Consider the following 22,349-nt stretch of genomic DNA (forward strand, 5'->3'; position numbering starts at 1 on the left):
GTGTCATTACCCCTCCTGTCCAGAAGGGGGAGCAGAGGTACTGGAAGGACCAGTGAGAACAGTGGAGGTTGAGCATTTATAAGCCCAGAATTCATAACCTGGTTTACTTCCTCCTTCAATGGTTCTCATCATTGATGTCCTACAGAACTATTCATGGTGACTTACAATAATATTATAATATAACACAATGCATGACTCTGGAATATGGCGAGTCCCATCTCCACAATCTCTGGCACAAAGTACGAATATAGTCAAAACTAAGCATTGGAGGGTTTTCTTGTTTTGTTTTTAATTTAATCAGTGGACATGAAGGTGTGCTTTTCCCCTGCCCTGTTGGGTTTGGGCTAGGTACAAAGGCTGATGCTTATCAAGGGGTTCTTGGTTCTTCCATCATCATTTTCAAATAAATGGAGCTTCTCTTCTTGGGGAGATGGGGAACATAAAATCCATGGAACTCAAGGAAGCTATTCCGGGCTGGGCTCCAAAGAATTTTCTGCTCTATTGGCTATTTTTATTACCTGGAAGAGAACCAATCATAGACTGAAAACCAGAACCACCACCACCATTATTATTTCACCATCACCACACCACCCCTTCACCCTAAGGTTCCAGAACAGGTTACAACAATTAAAACACAACATTAAAAACAATGTACAATAAGAGAAATAAGGTGGGTTGTAAATGTGCATCTCAGGCATCAAAAGGCAGGACAAAGAGGTTCATCTTCTGCTTTCACCGAAAACTTCAGGTGACAGACACATCTCAATGGGGAGGAAGTTCCACGACTTAGGAGCTGCCATAGAGACTGCCCTTTCTTGGGCCAACCTTCCCGAGTTTCTGAGGGTGGTGGAGCAACCAGGAGGGCTCCCTCTGACAATTTTAACACCCAAGGGAATCTGTAGGGAAGGTGGAGGACTAAGCATTGGGGGCCTGTGTCGTTTAAGGCTTCAAACACTAAGGTGAGCACTTTGAGCTGGGCCCAGAAATGAACTGGCAGCCAATGTCAACATCCAGTCTTGGATTTCTCTGAGGGAGAACTTCTGGATATACATGCTGGACCCCTGGACTTCACACAGCCTCCTCCCGGAGGATAGTCTCAGCATCATTTAAAGGTAAAGGGACCCCTGACCATTAGGTACAGTCGTGGCTGACTCTGGGGTTGCGGCACTCATCTCGCTTTATTGGCCGAGGGAGCCGGCGTACAACTTCCAGGTCATGTGGCCAGCATGACTAAGCCGCTTCTGGTGAACCAGAGCAGCGCACGGAAACGCCGTTTACCTTCCCGCCGGAGCGGTACCTTTTTATCTACTTGCACTTTGGCGTGCATTTGAACTGCTAGGTTGGCAGGAGCAGGGACTGAGCAACGGGAGCTCACCCCGTCATGGGGATTCGAACCGCGGACCTTCTGATCGGCAAGTCCTAGGCTCTGTGGGTTAACCCACAGCGCTTCAGCAAATGAAGGTCTTCTGAGCACCCCATCCCATACCCTCCAACATTTCTCCTATGAAAATAGGGAAACCCTATTCCATAACAACAGCAGCAACAATTTTACTATTTATACACCACCCATCTGATTGGATTGCCCCAGCCAACTTCCAACATATTTAAAAACATAATAAAACAGTAAACTTAAAAAAAAAAAATGTTTGCTATGCAGGCCTGCCTTCAGATGTCTTCTAAAGATTGTATGGTTATTTATCACCTTGGCTCGGGGGTCTCATAACTCCTACCCTCCAACATTTCTTCGATGAAAATAGGGCCGTCCTGAGGTAAAACGGGATCAACTCAGAAACCAGGATGGCTTCTGTAAATCCGGGACTGTCCCTGGAAAATAGGGACACTTGGAGGGTCTGCCATTCTCATAGCTTTATAGCCAGTGCTTTTTTCCTTATTTAGGGGTACTCTCATTTTGGTTCAAGAACATCAACATTTTATGGTTCAAATCAGGAACGATAAATACAGTAAATGGTCAAAATGTCGCCATCGGGGGTAGAAACTGACGCTTCACCATGCTAGAGAAGAAACTAATTTTTATTTAAATTTTTAGTTTCTTCTCCCATTAGTTTCACAAAATGTTTAGGGATTTGCGTACCCCTGTGTACCCCCCCCCCAGGGGGAAAAAGCACTGTTTATAGCTATCACCTTGGAAACAGTAACTTTTAAAAAGTCAGAGCAACCAATGAAGGTTATGTTGGTCACTGTAATAAATACATGGCTTAAGTGATTAACAGCATCCTCCCACTCAGGGCCGGCCCAAGAGATTTTGGCACCTGAGGCATGCCACGAAATGGTGCGCTCACCCTGCCAGGGAAGAAGGGGAGAGCGAAAATCTACATGAGAAATGGGGGGTGGGGGTGGAATAAAGATTGACATGGGGAACTAGGGCGGGAGAAGACTGGAGGTGCCTCCAATTGGCCAAAAGGCTGTTGTAGAGGCAGCCTGAGGGGGGCTGCTGCTGAGGCGCCAGCAGATCCAGCCTCCAAGGAGCGTCCCAGACCATGAATTCCTTAGAGGCTGCATCTGCTGCCCCTTCGGATCTTGCCACCAGAGGCGGTTGCCTCGCCTTGCATCCTGTGTGAGCCGGCCCAGATCCTACCTGCATCCAAGACAAATTTGCCGGAAGTACTGTCTGATATTCTTTCTTTCTCTCTCTCTCTCTCTGTTTCTCCCTCTCCCTTTCTGTTAAATTATCTACATTACCGTACAAAACCTTGTGTGACTGTGTAGGAAATCAGGCCTACAAGAAAGACAGCCCCGACTATGCAAGCCACAAAAATCCCGGCGACGGCTCCTCCAGAGACGCTCGTCCCTTTTTTCTTGTCGGATTGCTTTTCTGGAGAGACAGAGAAAGGTCAGGTGAGAAGTAGGAAGGAGAACCGTAATTCCTTGTCTCTTGTTTATCTCAGGTACCAAGGGCATTTCCCCCCATCCTTTCCATCGGTCCTGGAGACCAAACAGGGCCACTGAGGCAGCGCAAGATGGTTTCTGAAAAGATCGTTCCCCTCCCGTTTCTCCCATGCTTGCTGTGGCAAAACCCCCCTCTTTTCTCACTACGTGGTACGGTCTCAAGGCTAAGAGTGTGAGCAGAGAAAGTTCCATGTCTAGGTTGGGGGGTGAGCAATTTGCGTCCCTCCAAGCTTCTCTTCCTGGTCCTCAGGCCACACCTCCTCTCTTGGCTGTAACCCTCGCCAACCTACTTCTCCATCCTTGCCCTTTGAACCCTTGCTTCCCTGGATGAGGATGGAGACATGCTATTTGCCCTGGGCTAGATGAACAAGGATCGCCAGTTTCCTATGGTCCTACACAGATTCAGTTGCTTAAATTATATCTTCCTCCTGCTTACAGTTCTCCTTATTCTTTTCGTTCAGCTGAACCCAAGCACATCATCCTCTCCAAGAAACAAAAGAGGCTGCTTTCTGTTGAAATAGCTCAGTTGGCTAGAGTGTGGTACTGAGGAGACCAAGGTCGTGGGTTCGATCCCCATACGGGTCACCTGCATTACAGGGGGTTGGAGAAGATAAACCTCGGGGTCCCTTCTGACTCTGTCATTCTATGAGTCAGTCCAACTAGCTCAGCACTGACTCAACAAGATAGCTCAGTCGGTAGACTATGAGGTGCTTAATGAGACTATGAGGGTTGTGGATTCAAGCTCCACAATTATATGATTCTATGAATTCTTCAGGGTTCCAGCCAGGTCTTCCCCAGCCCTACCTGGAGAAGCCAGGATTGAACCTGGGACCTTCTGCGTGCCAAGCCGATGCTCTACCCATTGAGCTACCACCTGTCCCCTAATAAATAGTAAACCTAATACATGCAGAACATAATAATAATAATAATAATAATAATAATTTATTTATACCCGCCCATCAATCTGGGTTTCCCCAGCCACTCTGGGCAGCTCCCAACAGAATACTAAAAACACAATCAAACATCAAACATTAAAACCTTCCCTAAACCGGGCTACCTTCAGATGTCTTCTAAAAGTCAGATAGTTGTTCATTTCCTTGACATTTGATGGAAGGGCGTTCCACAGGGTGGGCGCCACCACCGAGAAGGCCCTCTGCCTGGCTCCCTGTAACCTCACTTCTCACAGTGAGAGAACCACCAGAAGGCCCTCGGGGCTGGACCTCAGTGTCCGGCCTGAATGATGAGGGCGGAGATGCTCCTTCAGGTATACTGGGCCGAGGCCATTTAGGGCTTTAAAGGTCAGCACCAACACTTTGAATTGTGCTCGGAAACGTACTGGGAGCCAATGTAGGTCTTTCAAGACCGGTGTTATATGGTCTTGGTGGCCACTCCCAGTCACAAGTCTAGCTGCCGCATTCTGGATTAGTTGAAGTTTCCGGGTCACTTTCAAAGGTAGCCCCACATAGTGCTCATTGCAGTAGTCCAAGCGGGAGATAACCAGAGCATGCACCACTCTGGCAAGACAGTCTGCGGGCAGGTAGGGTCTCAGCCTGCGTACCAGATAGATACACTGAGCTGCAGCCCAACTGCTAAATATACGAAACCAAAATACCTATTCAGATTCAAGACACAATAAGCATCATTGACACACCAGATGATATCATCATGCAGTGCGTGTCTGTAGAGAGAGGAAGGGGGGAAGAGGGGAAGAAAGATTGTGTAGGTTAAGAAGGGGCATGTGAAACATTTACCTATGACCACTAAGAATATCTGCCCCACTTCTGACTCCTTAGTAGTGTTTCTTTGCATTACATAGTACGTGATATCTGAGATTGATATGTTCCTGATCTGCAAGGAGCAATCCGTGTTCACAGACTCCCGCCCAGTATACGAGGCTTTGTACTGAACATCTTTCACTGGAGGCGGTTGATAAACCAAGATCTGATTCTTCTCAGCCGTATCCCACCGGAACCAGCTGCAGGTGTCCACCTTCTCCTTGCTCTCTTCCGGAATCAGCAAGACCTCCCCTCCTACCTGGGGGAACCAGGGCTGGACGGTGATGAGGAGGGTGAAGTTCTGGTCCGCTTCCAGAAACACAAAGGAAGAAAACAAGATATGGGCTGAGGGAGGTGAGGGGGAGAGAAGAGGCAAGAGATTCAGGTCAAGGAACGAGCCAATAACACACAGTAACCCTTGCGGGTTTTCACCCCAATCAGAGACATTTGCAACTGTGCAATGTGGAGGTCGCTGGTGGTGCTGTGGGTTAAACCACAGAGCCGAGGACTTGCCGATCAGATGGTTGGCGGTTCGAATCCCCGCAACGGGGTGAGCTCCTGTTGCTCAGTCCCTGCTCCTGCCAACCTAGCAGTTCGAAAGCACGTCAAAGTGCAAGTAAATAAATAGGTAATACTCTGTCGGGAAGGTAAACGGCGTTTCCATGCGCTGCTCTGGTTTGCCAGAAGCAGCTTAGTCATGCTGGCCACGACCCGGAAGCTGTATGCCGGCTCCCTCGGCCAATAAAGTGAGATGAGCGCCGCAACCCCAGAGTCAGCCACGACTGGACCTAATGGTCAGGGGTCCCTTTACCTTTACTTCACTCCACCTTAATGTGGAGGTCAAGATAGCCTTCTGATTCCCAAACCACAATTTTAGAGCACAGCTGATCTGGGTCTCTCTCCTCCCCACACCATCACTATGCTAACCCCCACTGCTCCACAGGGAGCCCCCAATCGTTCACCTGCTAGAAGGAGCACTGGAGGTGTGAAGGTCTTTGGCATCGTGGGAGATTCCCTTTATGCCCGGCCGGATGCCTGGGTTCCTTTTGTCTTCTTTGCTCCCTGTTCTGGGGGCATCAGCTGAACCCACCTGCTCACAACCCACCCTAGGCTTTCCCCTACTGGAGCTCAGGAGGCCTCACAGTCAGCAGCCCCCTTCCCCATTGCGATCTCCTAGGCAACCAGTGGAGGTCACAAAGCAGCCTGGGCTGTGTTGAACCGGAAGTGGGGAGTCCTTTATAGGGTCCCACTCAGATAGCCGGACTACAAATTTATATATCAATCTAAGGCTGTGATTTGGCTGGGAAAGTGGTGTAGCATGGGGGAGGCAGAGGGGTGATTTTTTTTGGGGGGGCGCAAAATTTCAACACCCAGTGCTGCCCCAATACAATTGTGCACTACCGTCACTAGGCTCGATTCAAGCGGCTTCTCCAGGCAAACCAGGAAGTGACCTCTCCAGATCTCCTGGGTGGTGCAGACACTGTTAGGCAGTTGAATGTGCATGCGTACTCTGGCTGTTTCCCACTCATTCCTCACAGCCTTGGGCACTGGCAACCCACGGTACGCCACTGGGTGGGGGAGGGACTGTATGGACTTGTCCCTTCAGGTCTATTCCAGGCACTTTCAAATTTCACATTCTACAAATATTGGTGATTGTATTTTCACATTTCTCTAAGCTTTCTCTAAGAAGTTCAAGGCACGTGGTTCCTTCCTTGGAGGTTTCTAAGCAGAGGTTGGATGGCTGTCTGTCATGGATACTTTGGCTGAGATTCCTTCCCTCTAGTGGGTTGGACTAGATGGCCCTTGGGGTCCCTTACATAACCATAAAAAACCATCAATTTCATTATTTGATCATGGTGAGTTCCTGGTATCACTACCCCTCCTGACCAGAAGGAGGAGCAGAAGCACTAGAAGGATCAGTGTAAACAATTGCTTTTATTGTTTACATTTTTTAATTTTCAGGTTTTCTCATTTTACAAAACATATCAGAAAATCTTTTTATACAATTAAATATACTATGGGCTACCCTCCTCTCCTTTCTGTAGTTACATAAGTTGTATCTTCTTTTTTCTGCATCTGCAACATTAAAACCTAAATATAATGAATCACTTGTACTCAACATTTTTATTTCACCATCTGCATGTGTTTATATCAATCCTGCTAATGTTTTAAGTCATTTGCAATAATTCTTTAGATATTCAACAAACAATCCCCACGCTTGCTTCAGATTCTGTCTTCCTAGCTCTTAATCTTCCAGTAAGTTCTGCCGTTTCTGCATACTCCAGTAACTTTCGCTGCCAGTTCTCTTTATTTGGGGCATATTCGTCTTTCCACCTTTGGGCACATGCCATTTGGGCTGCTGAGGTCGTTTACATAATCCCCCCCCCCCCCGCTCTTTAGGTATCTCAGATCCAATTATCCCTGAAAGAAAGGCTTCTGGTTCCATGACAAACGTCGCCTTAAACATTTTTAAAAATCCGTTATATATCATTTCCCAGAAGGCTTTGTGAGGATACCCAGAGCTTACAGAGTTAACAGCTCAAGGGAAATGACGTCCTGTCACTGGGGATGTGTGTTTGCATATGGGTTTCATACTTTGTTATGTGAACGCTTTTACTTTCTGTTTTGGCTGCGACAGGAGAAGCATCATGTCTTCGCTCTCCTGGCTGAAATGTTTGTTTTGCTGCTGTACAATAAAGTTTCGTAGAATAGAAGAAGTTGTTGTACAGGAGTTTTACTGCATGGCTGTGATTCCTTTCACACAGACACACTGCTGCTCAACATACTCTGCTGTAGCTGGGAGAAGCAGACGGGTGCAGTGGAAGTGGACTGGACGCCACAACAGTGCCACTGTTCACAACCTTGTTGGACGCTCAACAGAACAGGCTTTCTCCTTTTACAGGCCCACCACCAGTGTGGACAATTGAAGCCGAGCATCTGTAAGCATGGAATGCATAGCCTGGTGTGCTTGTCTGCTTGCTCATTCAGAAATGAGACTTGGGCTGCAGCAGATCCATGCTTTATCCCTTGGAATACTAAGCAGGGGCAGACCTTGGCATCTCAAATGTCAGTGGTGCTCTGTCTGATGCCAAAATTTGCGCCCCTGCCTCTTGCCTTCCATTGAAGTAATAGTGGTGGCCCCTTCTCCAGCGCCCCAGCAGCTCTGCGCCCGGTGCAACTGTACCAGTCACACTCCCCTAGAGCCGTCTCTGTACCTAGTTACTGTCGGACTTGCGTTCAACCGAGCGACTCCTCCGGTCGAGTCCTCCGATGTGATTAACGACCTGAGCCTTTGATAAGGCTCCAGGCATGTTCCCTCATTACGCAGAGTATCCAGCAGCAGGGAAGGATGAGAAATATGAGCTACATTGCAAAGAGGTTTATTTTCTAACTATGCAGACAGAAAACTACATCCTCTCTCTGTGAGAGCAGAGAGGCAACTGGAACAAAGGAACAGTAAACCAGTAATGTCAACATCCGTCTCCCGTGAGACTTCCAACAGTCTAGAATCCCTGAAATGTAAACAGAGTCCTGTGACTCCAAGCACTGCACCAGTGGCACAAACAGAAACCTAACAGTTACCCTCAGCACTGCTAAGCAGGACACGAGCACTTATGGGATGTTCCATCTGCCCATCATGCAACTCTGGGAGCTTAGCCAAGGGCAGTCAAAATGTGAGGAGATTTCACCCCTCCCATATCCAAGAATCTCCTGAGGAGTCTGCTGATTCTCCAGAGAGGAGGAGGCGTGTTCTGCTCTCTACTTATTCTGCTCCAGCACCAAGTCAGTCAGTCAGTGTCGGAGAGAGAGAGAGCGACTGAGTGTTGGAGATCGTGTGTAGAGATAAGGTTGCTGCTAAGAGCAGCTGCAGACACTCAGTGCAGTGCAGCATTCATTTATGCTTAGACCTATTTAGCTCTGTATATAGTTGTATAATAGTTGTAGATAGAATAAAGAAGATATTCTACAGAGCTGCTCTCCGAGTTGTTTATATACTCTGCTAGACTCTGCTGTACTCTGGTGTGCGGCGACTGTCTTCTTGTGGAAGTGAATCCGGTGCTCACATCTCTAAGCTGTGAGTCCACAGCACTTTGACCTGTTCCTGTGCAGAAGGTGGTCTCTGGAAGTGCTACCCAGCTCGCCTAGCCCAGTCGGGGCTGAAGTGGATGAGTCCAGTTGGTGGCACTGGCTCAAGGGCTCAAGGGCGATGCTGACAAAATGTTCAAGGGGCTGGAGCAATTCCCATATAAGGAAAGGCTGAAGCATTTGGTGCTTTTTAGTCTAGAGAAAAAGTTAAGTGCCAACAGGAAGAAGGGTCATTTTATCACATGTGGTGGCCCTGTGGAAATTGGGGGGGGGGGGATGATACACAGTGGTTTTCAAACGTCTCCACTGACGAACATTTCAGTTTTCAAATGCCGTAAACCCAGAAGTAAAGGCTTCGGTTTTTGAACACGCCTCGGAAATCGAACATGCCACGTGGTTTCCCCTGAGTGCAAGATCCTGAGGCCTAGCTATCGGCTATTGAGTTTTTGGTTTTCAAATGTTTCGGAACTCGGGTGGTCTTCCAGGATGGATTATGTTCAAAAACCGAGGTACCACAATGTTTAAATTTATAATCCCTATAGTCACTAAAAAGCCCGAAGCCTATTTACTAGGAATTATGGGGATGGCCGTTCCAAGAAAGCAGACTAGTTTATTTATGTACATGACAACAGCAGTTAGAACTTTATATGCACCTTTTTTTGGACAAAGAAGTTTTAAAGATGTGTTGTTGTTGTTTTTAGAAAACACTTCAAATATGGGCTGCCATATACCTGGCTTTTCCCAGACTTTTTTTTAGCAATTTCCGAAAATTCTGCCTGAACGCAATTTTCGACAGATGAATCCCGGTTATGTCCTGGATTTTGCGGTTGTATGGCAGACCTGGTGGATTACCAGAATGGATTACCAACGGAGGAGAAATGGGTTATGAAACTGCTGGACTATGCTGAAATGGCACAATTAACTGCCAAATTAAAAGGACATAATGACAAGGTGCTTAGGGAGGAATGGAGACCACTGGTGGATGATCTATCAAGTTATCACCAATATGTTAAGTCACAGGCAGGATTTGAAATATAAGCAGCGGATTACTGAAAGATTTAACTAGTAGCGGGGTTTAGATAATAAAAATATGTGTGTTATAAAACAGCTAATAAAAAGGAGTAAAAAACAATCAAACATCAGGAAAGGGTGGGAAGTCAAGAAGAAACTTTGGGTGTTAAAAAGCAATTGTATATGATGATAAATGCTTTGAAATGTTTTTGGAGGCTTCGTAAAAAATGATATGGGGGAAAAGAGAAAAGGTAAAGTAAGAAATGATGTGTTAGAAGTTTATAAAATTATAAAAGTGGATAGAGGAAAGTTTTTCCTGCCTCTCTCATAAAGTTAGAGCTTGTGAACATCTACTGGAGCAGAACGTTGGAAGATTCAGGACAGAAAAAAGAAAGTACAGTGGTACCTCGGGTTAAGAACTTAATTCGTTCCGGAGGTCCGTTCTTAACCTGAAACTGTTCTTAACCTGAGGTACCACTTTAGCTAATGGGGCCTCCCGCTGCCACCACGCGATTTCTGTTCTCATCCTGAAGTAAAGTTCTTAACCTGAGGTACTATTTCTGGGTTAGCGGAGTCTGTAACCTGAAGCGTCTGTAACCTGAAGCATCTATAACCCGAGGTACCACTGTACCTCTATAAGCAGTGCATTGTTAAACTATGGAACTGTCTCCCACAGGAGGAAGTGATGACCACCAAGTTGATGGTCTTCTTATTTTACAGCATGGAACCACTTCTGGAATTTCATTCCATTCACATTTGAGGACGCATTTGCCTAATTCACAGCTCCCAAGACAAAAGACAGACAGCCTTGGAAATTTGCACTTTCCTGAATTTTGCAACGCAGTTCTCTGGCCGAAAGCTGTGTACAAAAATGCACATACTGAGATGAAGTGTGCATAAAAATAAACACGTTAGTGATAACAACAATGTGCAAAAAGGCAGGCCTTGCTTTGCTAAAAAGGTGAGCGCTGCACACAAAAATGTGCATATGAGGATAAATTTGTGCTAAAACGCTGGTGGGTTTTCAGTAGGACTTTTTAGAAACAACTCACAAAATGATGTGGAAATGGGAGAAATGAACATAAGAATGGAAGAAACAGAGAAACACTGAAACTGATATATTGCCCCATTCCTCACAATCACTGAGTTTCACTTCCCGCCAGGACCCACCGCAGCCCCCTACCCCAACCAATACTGCCATAATATTATGTGTTACAGGGGAATATGGAGAGAGTCATCCCATCAGACCCTGGCAAAGGAATATGGGCACATCAGAAGTGGGCATTGGAGGCTTTTATTGCCTCATGAGACATAATGTTCTATTTGCCCCAGGGGCTGTGGATGAATCACAAGGGCCTTAAATCATTTCATCGTGATTTTTCAAGTAGATTTCAAGTAGATATTTCAAGCGGAGCTTCTCTTTTTTGCTGAGTGGGGGAAATGGTCGACGCTGTTCCAGACTGGAAGGCTGACAAAATTGTTGGCCCTGACGATCTCTCTCTTACTCTTTTTGCTTTTACCTGGAAGAGAATCAGTCTAGAATCAGAGGATGGAGAGCAGAAATAAGGTAAGGCAAAAGTAAAGGACCTTTGGACAGTTAAGTCCAATTGGATTCAACTATGGGGTGTGGCACTCAACTCCACTTTCAGGCCGAGGGATCCGGCGTTTGTCTGCAGACAGCTTTCTGGATCATGACGCCAGCATGACTAAATCGCTTCTGGTGCAACGGAACACCATCACAAGAATTAAATCATTATGCTGGATAGTAGAAGAAGAAGAGAAGAGTTTGGATTTGATATCCCGCTTTGTCACTACCCTAAGGAGTCTCAAAGCGGCTAACATTCTCCTTTCCCTTCCTCCCCCACAACAAACACTGTTTGAGGTGAGTGGGGCTGAGAGACTTCAGAGAAGTGTGACTGGCCCAAGGTCACCCAGCAGCTGCATGTGGAGGAGCGAAGACGCGAACCCGGCTCACCAGATTACGAGTCTACCGCTCTTAACCACTACACCACACTGGAGTAGGGTTTAGTGAAGTCAGGGCTAAGGCTGGGTTTGGCAAGAGAGGGTGTTTAACCATTTTGGAGAGAATATCCAAGACCCTGGTCCAAAATAAACAATTTTGCATGAAAGTATGTTCCAAAGTTCCCACAGCCTCTCCAACAAAGTTGGGAGATAGGGGTTTGTTGATTTTGGCTAGATGAACCAGAGTCCTGGAAAAAACCTCTTAGGCAACCACCCGATCTGGAATCCTTAAGTCCTGCGAATGTAGATGCTACTGAGCTGGATAACAACAACAACAACAACAACAACAACAACAACAACAACAACTTATTATTTATACCCTGCCCATCTGGCTGGGTTTCCCCAGTCTCTCTGGGTGGCTTCCAACAAAAGATTAAAAGTAAATTAAAACATCAGTCATTAAAAATTTCCCTAAACAGGGCTGCCTTCAGATGTCTTCTAAACGTCAATGTCTTCACTCTGCATAAGGCAGCTTCCTATGTTTTTGCGGATGAGCGGTGCAAAAGAGCGGGCGCCACACAGATCTACTGCTGTGGTCCTCCCATGTAGGGCTGGCAGGTACTTACTTCTGGGCTTTGGGCGCTCCTTTCTTTGGACCTTTTTTCTTCTCACCCCCCTTTTTCTCCCGAGCCTTCTGGCCTTCTTTATTCCTAAGGAAACAAAGAGACCCTAGCTGTTGTTCCCTGGCAACCAGCACTCCCGGCAAGGAACGTGGCGGACTGAACATCTACTGTCGACAGCTAAGCCGGCAGAGACAATTGTATGGGGATTAATAATAGCCAAGCCATAGATCTTGGTTATCGAATTCGCTCTGAATAGAGTCAGTGCTTTTTTTCCCTAGAAAAAGAGGTGTCTACAGGTTCTATGGGGGAAGCCATGACTGCTTGAAGTGGCATCATAGTGCTTTAAATGCATGGTGGGCGTGCATATACGTGGCTTGGTTTAAAGACACAGTAAGGGAGACGGGGGATATTGCATTTGCTCGCCCACAGTTATGACCTGAACAGTATGCCTGGTCATGAAATTAGTATGGAGACACTGCATTGCAATTAAAATTATGGTAGCTCTCTTTAATGGTGCATCTATACATACAGTGGTACCTTGGTTCTCAAACAGCCTAGTTCACGAAAAACTTGGAACCCGAGTGTAGCAAACCCAGAAGTGAGCATTCCGGTTCTCTTTTTTTTGGGGGGGGGGGAGTCGAATGTGCTTTGCTTTGAGTTGCACTGCTTATTAGCGTCCTACCATTTTAATCAAAGAGTTCCGCTTCCGTTTTTAGTGTTGTGCTGCTAATTAGCATCCTACCTATGTGCAGACCAGTGCGAGAGATCGCGCTGATTCGGGAGGTGGGGGAGAAGTGTTCTTGCAGTGCTCTGCAGCCCAGCTGCTTTGACATGAGAGAGAGAGATCTCAAAAGATCACACTGATTAGGGCAGTGCAGAGAAGCGTCATGGCAGCTCTGAAGCCCAGCTGTTTTAACATGAGAAAGAGGGAGAGATCTCAAAAGACAGCGCTGATGGAGTGGAGGGGAGAAGCGTTTTAGGGGTAGTTTTTCAACAATCAGGAATGGATTAATAGTTTTTGCATTACTTTCTATGGGAAAGTGCGCCTTGGTTTTGGAATGTTTTGGTTTTGGGATGGACTTCTGGAATGGATTAAGTTTGAGAACCAAGGTACCACTGTATAGCACAGCACATGCCCATTCTATGCAAATCCCCTTCATTCCCTTTGGTCCAGGGGCCAGCACAAGGCATTTTGCTTCCTGAGGAGGAGGAAGAGGTTATGCTCCCAACACCATTCCATGCACAGAAACCAACTAGAAAGGGAAGGTGAAACATTGGCCAATCAATAGTGTCCTTCATGACACATGATACCAGCAGGTTAGTTATGGGGGTTCAGGATAGGCTGCGTGACAGACACAGCTCTGTCCTCCACCAGAAGGCAAGTAAGAAGTGTGCCATGATAGAAGTTTATAAAAAATTATGCACGACCTGGGAGAAAGTGTATAGAGAAAACCTCCCCCTGCCAAAAAAAAAAACCCCTCTAGAATGTTAGAAGATTCAGAACAGATAAAATAAATTCCTTCTTCAGGCAGTGCATTGTTGAACTATGGAACTCACACCTACAGTAGGCAGGGATGACTATTGACTTAAAGGTAAAGGGACCCCTGACCATTAGGCCAGTCGTGGCTGACTCTGGGGTTGCGGCACTCATTGCGCTTTATTGGCCGAGGGAGCCGGCGTACAGCTTCCAGGTCGTGTGGCCAGCATGACTAAGCCACTTCTGGTGAACCAGAGCAGTGCACGGAAACGCCGTTTACTTTCCCGCCGGAGCGGTACCTATTTATCTACTTGCACTGTGTGCTTTCGAACTGCTAGGTTGGCAGGAGCAGGAACCAAGAAACGGGAGCTCACCCCGTCGCAGGGATTCGAACCACTGACCTTCTGATCGGCAAGTCCTAGGCTCTGTGGTTTAACCCACAGCGCCACCTGCGTCCCATGACTATTGACTTAGGTGGCTTCAAAAGAGGATTGGACAAATTAATTGGGGGGAAGGCTACTACTAGCTATGTTCTGCCTCCACAGTAGGAGGCAACAACTGGTCTGAAGACCAGTTGCTGGAAAGCACAGGAGTGGAGAAGTGCTCTTCTGCTCAAGTCCTGCCTGTGGTTTTCCCACTGTGACACGCATGAGCTGAAAATGGGAGGTTCAAGCTTCATTCACAGCCCATCCTGACACCCTGGCACTTACAGTGGTTGGGACTGGCTGGGTACCGGTGGTGGTGCCTCTGCAACTGGTGGCGCACTAAGGAAACAGGGGAAAAAAGAGAGCAAAGAGTTCAGAAGTGAGAAGCAGGCTTTGGCCCCTTGCGACCACGCCAGAGATAGCAGCTTATTTACTTCCTCCCCAACTGTTGCGTGGCGAGTTCCTGCCCCCCCAGTGGAAAAAAAGACTCATAACACAATTTTTAAGGTTAATGGGCAAAATAAGGCCACAACATTATTGGTTACAGGTGGTGAGCGGTATTGGCTTAGGCATTGGTCCTAACCAACTATATCCGGCTTCAGCAAGTCTGGAAAGGGTTGGCCACCAGTAGGGGGAGTCCTGCTGATGCACATCAACTAGGAACTCCCCTGGGGTCACCGCTCGGGGGCGTGCCTTAGGCCCTCACCTCCATAGGCTTCGGACAGGGCCACGCCCCCCGGAATCCTTTATCGGACTACCCTTCAATATGTGGGTCAGGTGATGGCGCTTCCTCCCCTCTTCCATCTACATAGCAATACCAATACCAATGCCTAACCGCCAATACCAAGAAAGTTGTGACGATTTGCTACGAGGTCGGCGAAAACCAAGTGGCTGGTGCCAATTTGCCAAGTGGAAAAATTCCTACCAGGCCCCTCAACGGCGACCAACCGAGGTCCATAGCAAGGTCAAGGAACAAAAACCTTAAAGGGCGAGAGGGTGGGAAAAGTAGGAACTGCTGGCAGGCGGCAAAGAGGGAGATCCCCGGCCGTGCCCCCTTTAAATAGGTCAGGCCACGCCCCCAGAGCCAGCTGATTGGCTAGCCAGGGGGTGACGCGGCCAGGGATTCCCCTCTTTTGCCGCCTCCAGCTGCTCCTGTTTCCCACCCTCCCGCCCTTTAAGGTTGGCTCCAGCCGCCGCACGTGTGGTGGGAGCGTGAAGCCCGCAACCCCACCTCCTCTGGAGGGCGGAAGTGGCTTTCCCATTCAACAGAGATAGTCCCTGTTTTCTGCCAGTCGTTGGCCTGTTGTGTCCTTACAGATCCAAACCTAGACCAAGGAGTATAAAATGACAGCTAATTAAAATTACAGCTAGTTGCTCTCCTCTGCCCTTCACTCTTGCTGTCTTATAGTTCAATCCTACACCTGACGGTTCAGAGGTGCTTCCAAGCACTGGTGGAGAAAGGGGGGTGCGGTGGGTGCTGCCCACCCCGGGGGGGAGTCATCCCTGGGGGGGGTGGCACTGCTGTGGGTGGCGCCCCACTGGGATGCTCGCCGGCGCATCCCCTGGGCAGCTAGCCCTGCCCCCCCCCCCAGTGCACAGCATGGAGCTGTGCTTCCAAGTCTCTTTCTTACAAGTAGTAGCTGGACACAGGTACAGATTTCTCATACCCAGGAACACCTCAGCTCAGCTGCTGGGTCACCAACTACATAGACTGTAAACTCATTGAATGCTACGTGCGAATACCTGAATACAACTATTTGTGCCCCAGGTCCACAGACTGTGCACTCCTTGAATGTAATGTGTGAACCCACCTCCCCTTCAGTGTATACAAGGTAGCATGCAAGTCTTTTTGTTACAATCTTTCACTTTGATGAAAGATTAAAGCAAAATGCCTTCTAAAGAAGTAAATAAACTAAACAACAAATGATAAATATAATTACGCTTTGCTCCTTTTGACTTGGTAAGTTATCAGGCCTCCAGCTAAGATGATCCCAAAAAGACTTCCAATAGCAATCGCTGCAATGATCCCCAGAGGAAGGCCTTTGGCTTTTGCCGCGTCGTCTCCGTTCTCTCCTGGAGGTTTAGCCTCTAAAAAAACCCCCAAAAGGCATGTGAGAACTAGGAAAATAGCTCCCAATGCCTCCTTACTCCAGCTTGTCTCAGGTAGTGGCCTTCCTTATCCTTGCCACCATTGGAAGGTAGGGGTGGGAGAGTTGTTGGCTGGCATCCGTCTGTCTCGAGAGACAATGGAGTGTGCCTCCGTGGGTGAAGCCAAACCGCTGCAGTAGCAGAGCCAAAGTGACTTCCTGGGCAGCATGTATGGAGGTTCTGGGCTGCCCAGGTGACAGGACTCCTGATGTGGCCTTGCTGATGTGGTCTAAGGAGATAGATCAGAGGGGCTTGGAAATTACTCATCAACACAGTGAGCTCCTAGACAGCAGACTGCGAAGAAGAAGAAGAAGAAGAAGAAGAAGAAGAAGAAGAAGAAGAAGAAGAAGAAGAAGAAAAGAGTTTGGATTTGATATCCCGCTTTATCACTACCCGAAGGAGTCTCAAAGCGGCTAACATTCTCCTTTCCCTTCCTCCCCCACAACAAACACTCTGTGAGGTGTATGGGGCTGAGAGACTTCAGAGAAGTGTGACTAGCACTAGGTCACCCAACAGCTGCATGTGGAGGAGCGGGGAAGCGAACCCGGTTCACCAGATTACAAGTCTACCGCTCTTAACCACTACACCACACTGGCTCTCACGCAGGTGACTATGGTGAGGGGTAGCGTAGAATTGTAGAGTTGGAAGGGTCATCTAATCCAACCCCCTGCAATGCAGGAATCTCAAGTGTATTACTATTTATCTGTACCAGTGAAGTACCGTATTTTTCACTCCATAAGATGCACTTCTTTCTTCCTAAAAAGTAAGGGGAAATGTCTATGCGTCTTATGGAGGGAATGCGTGGTCCCTGGAGCAGAATTGCCCAGGGGCAAAAAGCAGATCATGCTCTCTTTTTTTGAAAGTGGGAAGTGGGTGTTTAAACAAAGCCGCTGATCATTTGCCGATCGGGGAGAGAGATAAGGGATGCTAGAGATAAAGAAGGCTGCCTGGGAGCGGGGAAGGTAAAGACAGCAAACTTGCAAAGGGGGGAAACAGGAAAACTAAAGCAATAAGGAAAGAAATTAGAAGAAAAGGAGGAGCAAAAAACTGCTCCAGCTAAGGAAAAGACACTAAGGCAAACAAGAGGGAAGGGAGTGATGAAAGGAAACAGCTGATCGGTGGGATCGGAAGAGAGATAAGGGACACTAGCGGAGGCTGCTTGGGAGGGGGGAGGTAAAAGCCCATGGATCCTCAGGATTTTTACATTGGGTCACCCCAAATTCACCCCAAATTCACCATCAGATCACATAGCATTTCCATGGCTACAGCCTTCACCAAAAAAATCACACACCCTCTGTTGCGTGGGGCCACAATGGCGCAAAAACGTGGTTACAAAGCATGGATCCACATGGATCCTCAGGATTTTTGCATTGGGTCACGCCAAATTCACCATCAGATCACACATATGTGGCCACAGCATGAACCACAAAAATCATGCATCCACTGTTTTGTTTCGTTCAGAATATATTTTTTTTCTTGTTTTCCTCCTCTAAAAACTAGGTGCGTCTTATGATCAGGTGCATCTTATGGAGCGAAAAATATGACACACACACACACACACACACACACACACACACACGTCTCTCTTGTATCCTCCTTTTTCAGGCTGCAATTCCTCTTTATTGGCAAAGCCTCAGCGGCCACGGTCCTACTAAGATCTCTAGTGGATGCTCAACTCTGCATGAAGGCTAGTCCTACCGTTTGGCCGTGAGGCAGATACCTCAGGCAGCAAATTCTAGGGGTCACAGAAGGGCATCAAGTCGGTATTTAATTTGCTAACGTATTTCCTTATCACAGTTATTGAGTTTATTATGATCCATGCTTGGGAGAAGGAGAGGCATTTGTGGGATTTTCTGCCTCAGGTGCTAAAACAATTTGCTGTGCATCTTGATTTGGAGGGGTGATGGTGGAACAGACACTTGTCTTGCTGACTCAAGCAACAATGTGTCTGGGGGGACACACTGTCTCGCATCTCAACGGTAGGTTGGTGTGCCAGAAAGGGGCTGCAGCTCAGCAGAAGAGCACCGGCAAAACCAAACCTGGTGCCAATTTGAACCAAAATAAAACAATTAGTGGTTTGATTCCCTGCCCCCCAGGCCTAGGCTAAGGTTCTATAGGATGTAAAATGTTACCTTTGAACACCACAGTTTTTTCTCCCTCTTTCATTTCTTTACCACCAACTCCTTGTACTTCCACCTGCAGCAGGTATAAGCTGGCATCTTCAGGAGTTAGCTTCATTATGTGGAGGGCACATTCTGCATTTACAGATTCCCTGCCAGTATAGGCAAAATGGTACTCCAGTGAGGAATTGGGTGGTGGTATGTAGGTCAAGATTTGCTTAGACTTTGCCTTACTCCCTCGAAACCAAGTGCAGGAGGCGTAGCTGCCTATCCCTTTTGGGATTAGGGTGACGTCCTTTCCTATCTCTGGAGTAACTGGTTCCAAATCGATAGTAATTTCACCACCAGGACTCTCGGGTTCATCAGGCCCCCCAGGAAAATCAGGACCCTCAGTTTGCATAGTTTGCATGGTTCCCGAACCAGTAACTGTGGCACCCGTAGTTTGTGAGCCAGGAGGAACGGTAGGAACCTTTGTTGTTGCTGCAGGAGGTGGTGGTGGTGGAGGAGGTGGAGGTGGAGGTGGTGGTGAAACAGTAGCCACTGCAGGAGGTGGAGGTGGAGGTGGTGGTGGTGGTGGTGGAGGAGGAGGAGGAGGAGGTGCAACAGTAGCCTTAGGCGTCACTGAAGGAGGTGGAGGTGGTGGTGGTGGTGGAGGAGGAGGAGGTGGAGGTGGTGGTGGAACAGTAGCCTTAGGTGTCACTGGAGGAGGAGGAGGAGGTGGAGGAGGTGGAGGTGGAGGTGGAGGTGGTGGAAGAGTAGCCTTAGGTGTCACTGGAGGTGGTGGTGGTGGTGGAGGAGGAGGTGGAGGTGGTGGAAGAGTAGCCTTAGGTGTCACTGGAGGTGGTGGAGGTGGTGGAAGAGTAGCCTTAGAGGTCACTACAGGAGGAGCCCCAGTTGTTACAGGTGGAGCAGCAGCCGTTGTAGGTGGAGCACCAGCTGTCGTTGCAGGAGCCCCAGCTGTGGTGGCAGGAGGAGCGACAGCCACGGTTGTTGTTGCTGCCGTCATCACAGGAGCAAACAGGAAGCAAGAGCTCAAGATGTAGGCTGTGGAGTGAGGAAGAGAGACAGTCATTCAGTTCAAGAGGCCAATAGCAGTCAGGAATAACAGAGATAGCAACCCTCTTGATTTTATTTCTAGATCACCAAGCCAGACTGAAGGCCTGGATGATGCCTTCCTAGAGCAGATTACCAAACATATTTTTTTAAAAAGGAAAGATATAGTAGTCATGGGAGACGCCAACTACCCCAATATCTGTTGGAACACAGACTTCCCAGGAGGTGGAAGAAGCAACAAGGGGATCTTCTATATTGGACCTGGTCCTCACCAACAGGGAATAACTAATTGACAAAGTGGAAGTACTTGGAAAGTTTGGAGGAAGATGAATGTAGTTGGACATGAACTCTGGATTTTAAGGAGGCCAATTTCAAAAAGCTCAGGGAGCTAGTGGATGAGATCCCATGGTCAGAAACATGAAAAGAGAAGGGAGTCCAAGATGGATGGGAGCTTCTTAAAGGTGAAATATTGAAGGCCCCAAAGCAGACATTTTCAACAGGAAAGAAAAATAGGAGGCATATAAAGAAACAGATGTGTCTGCATAAGGAGCTTACAGGTGAGCTGGGATTTAAGAAAGGCGCATTTTTTAAAAAATGGGAGAAATGGGAAATCACAAAGGAGGAACCAACACACGAGTAGCCAACAGTTGCAGAGTGAAGGTCAGGCTGGCTAAAGCTCAGAATGAGCTCAGACTTGCAAGAGAGGTTAAAAATAGTAATAAATGGATTTCTGGCTTTGTCATGAGTCAATGGTGGTCGCTCCTCACTGCCCTCTGCGAGAAGCGAGGAGGTTGAGGTGGGGGAAAGCCAGGATTTATGCGGCACAAATCCTGGTAATGTTCCCCAGTGGGGTCTGCAGAGCTCACTGCATCCCACTGTGCTGCTCAAGCCCATGTCTGCCAACCTGAAAGTCAGAGCGGGTGCGACCTGGGAGCGTGTCCCTACCAAGGATAAGCCTCCATCTCTGGCATAATTTGTGGCTGGTTCCTCCATAACTTGGACAATTGGCATTAATCAAGAGGCGCTCCTGGGCTGACATATGCCAACGGGCTGCAATCAAACAGCTGCTGAAAGGACTGGGCTCTTTGAAGGGGGTGGCGGGGGGGAGGGGAGAAGATCCAGGTAGCTACCGACCGGTGAGCTTGACATCGATACCAGGAAATGTCCAAGAACAGAGAATTCAACAGTCAGTCTGTGAGGGCTTAGAAAAGGGTGCTGTGATTACTAAGACCCACCATAGGTTTCTCAAAAACAAGACATTCCAGAGGAATCTCACTTCTTTTTTTGATAGAGTTACAAGCTTTGTGGATTGGGAGAATGAGTCAGCAAAAAAACCAAAAAAAGCTAATGCGTACCAGAGAAGAATGGTAAATTAAACTGTTGGACCGAGAATGGTAATTTAAACTGACCGGGAAGCTCAGGAACCAAGAAGACCAAAACTTTAACAAAGAGTGGAGGGGGGGAATTATCTTGGAGACCACCGTAAGCAGATGAAAACGTTAGCAGGACTGCAATAACACTTGTAATGTAGCAAATACTATGGAGACAATGGAGTGATAAAAAATTTGAACTAACTGAATAATATGCAGTTGAAAGGGCTGACAATAGGACCCATGAAGGGGAGGATGGGAAGTCCAGAGATTCGGAGGAATCTTTAAATGTGGATGAGTATGATTGTATTGTCATATTCTTATACTTGTAAAATAAAATTAAAAATTATTTCCAAAAAGGAAGAAAAAAGAAGCTAGTTCCGTTCTAGGCAGCCTAGGGTCCAGATCAAGGGAAGTCATAGTACTGACTGCTCTAATCTGCCTTGGTCAGACCCCCAACTGGAGTCATGTGTTCTAGGTGCCACCGTTTAAGAAATATATTGAGAGGTTTGGAACGCTGATTCTTCTCCCCAGGCCCTCCCCAGGCCAGAACCTCTGTTCCCCAGAGACACCCCCCATGTCTTACCTGGTAGAAGTAGAACCAGGCAGGACCTTGCAAACCCAGAAGGTCCGCAAGCTGTTGGGCGGCGTCTGCATGTTGTTCGAGTTGCTCTTGCAGGTGGGAGGGTGTGGGGCATCCTGGGAGGTTCTCTTTGTGCCCAGGTTGGTGCCTGGGTTCCCCCCGTGTTCTTTGATGCCGGTGATTGGGATCCCCAGCTGAGCCCAGACACCCATCCTAGGTTCTCTTCTCCCACCCTAGGCCCAGGGTGCTTCAGTGCCAAGAGCCTGTTCAACCCCAGTGTAAACTCCCGGGTAACAAGAGAAAGAGGTCATAAAGCAGAGACATGAGTCATGAGCTGAGGGAGATCCCATGACTTTCCTTCTGCCCTGCTATGAAATAATAATAGTAATTATTATTATTATTATTATTATTATTATTATTATTATTATTTATACCCCACCCATCGGGCTGGTTTTCCCCAACCACTCTGGGCGGCTCCCAACAGTATATTAAAAACACGATAAAACATCCAACATTTAAAACTCCCCTAAACAGGGCTGCCTTCAGATGTCTTCTAAAAGTCAAGTAGTTGTTTATTTCCTTGACATCTGATGGGAGGGCGTTCCACAGGGCGGGCACCACCACCGAGAAGGTCCTCTGCCTGGTTCCCTGTAACCTGACTTCTCGCAGGGTGGGAACTACCAGAAGGCCCTCAGAGCTGGACCTCAGTGTCTGGGCAGAACGATGGGGGTGGAGACACTCCTTCAGGTCTACTGGGCTGAGGCCATTTAGGGCTTTAAAGGTCACCACCAACCCTTTGAATTGTGCCC

At 47.7% G+C, this 22,349-nt stretch overlaps 3 protein-coding genes and 1 long non-coding RNA gene across 8 annotated transcripts; 1 reads left to right on the top strand and 3 right to left on the bottom strand.

Moving 5' to 3' along the window:
- Positions 1-264: 264 nt before the first annotated feature.
- LOC308484464 (cell adhesion molecule CEACAM18-like) lies at positions 265-5,827 on the bottom strand. 3 transcript variants are annotated; one of them, XM_081019443.1, is made up of 4 exons: positions 5,645-5,827; positions 4,659-5,027; positions 2,742-2,833; positions 265-518 (listed from the first exon to the last, which is right to left on the bottom strand). In XM_081019443.1, exons 1-4 carry the CDS (start codon positions 5,682-5,684, stop codon positions 465-467), a joined length of 555 nt encoding a protein of 184 aa, XP_080875569.1. In that variant the 5' UTR covers positions 5,685-5,827; the 3' UTR covers positions 265-464. The 3 variants fall into 3 exon arrangements, with proteins under 3 accessions (XP_080875569.1, XP_080875570.1, XP_080875571.1); XM_081019444.1 differs by having other exon boundaries at positions 2,711-2,833; XM_081019445.1 differs by having other exon boundaries at positions 2,701-2,833.
- A 5,230-nt stretch (positions 5,828-11,057) lies between these two features.
- Positions 11,058-19,041, bottom strand: LOC308484403 (uncharacterized protein). Its single transcript, XM_081019332.1, has 5 exons — positions 18,547-19,041; positions 16,207-16,354; positions 14,552-14,605; positions 12,368-12,451; positions 11,058-11,299 (listed from the first exon to the last, which is right to left on the bottom strand). The coding sequence occupies exons 1-5, from the start codon at positions 18,941-18,943 to the stop codon at positions 11,296-11,298; spliced, it is 687 nt and encodes a 228-aa protein (XP_080875458.1). The 5' UTR covers positions 18,944-19,041; the 3' UTR covers positions 11,058-11,295.
- Positions 18,917-21,681, top strand: LOC308484529. 3 transcript variants are annotated; one of them, XR_013989934.1, is made up of 3 exons: positions 18,917-19,032; positions 19,081-19,585; positions 21,554-21,681. It is a non-coding gene; the product is annotated as an uncharacterized lncRNA (long non-coding RNA). The 3 variants fall into 3 exon arrangements; XR_013989935.1 differs by having other exon boundaries at positions 18,920-19,041; positions 19,084-19,585; XR_013989936.1 differs by having other exon boundaries at positions 18,940-19,032; positions 19,084-19,585.
- LOC308484501 (uncharacterized protein) lies at positions 19,335-21,752 on the bottom strand (the record flags this gene model as incomplete). Its single annotated transcript, XM_081019520.1, has 2 exons — positions 19,335-19,578; positions 21,544-21,752. The coding sequence occupies 2 exons, from the start codon at positions 21,750-21,752 to the stop codon at positions 19,401-19,403; spliced, it is 387 nt and encodes a 128-aa protein (XP_080875646.1). The 3' UTR covers positions 19,335-19,400.
- Positions 21,753-22,349: the final 597 nt, after the last annotated feature.

Source organism: Podarcis pityusensis (assembly GCF_964106645.2).
Source record: "Podarcis pityusensis genome assembly, chromosome: 8".
Lineage (NCBI taxonomy): Eukaryota > Metazoa > Chordata > Lepidosauria > Squamata > Lacertidae > Podarcis > Podarcis pityusensis.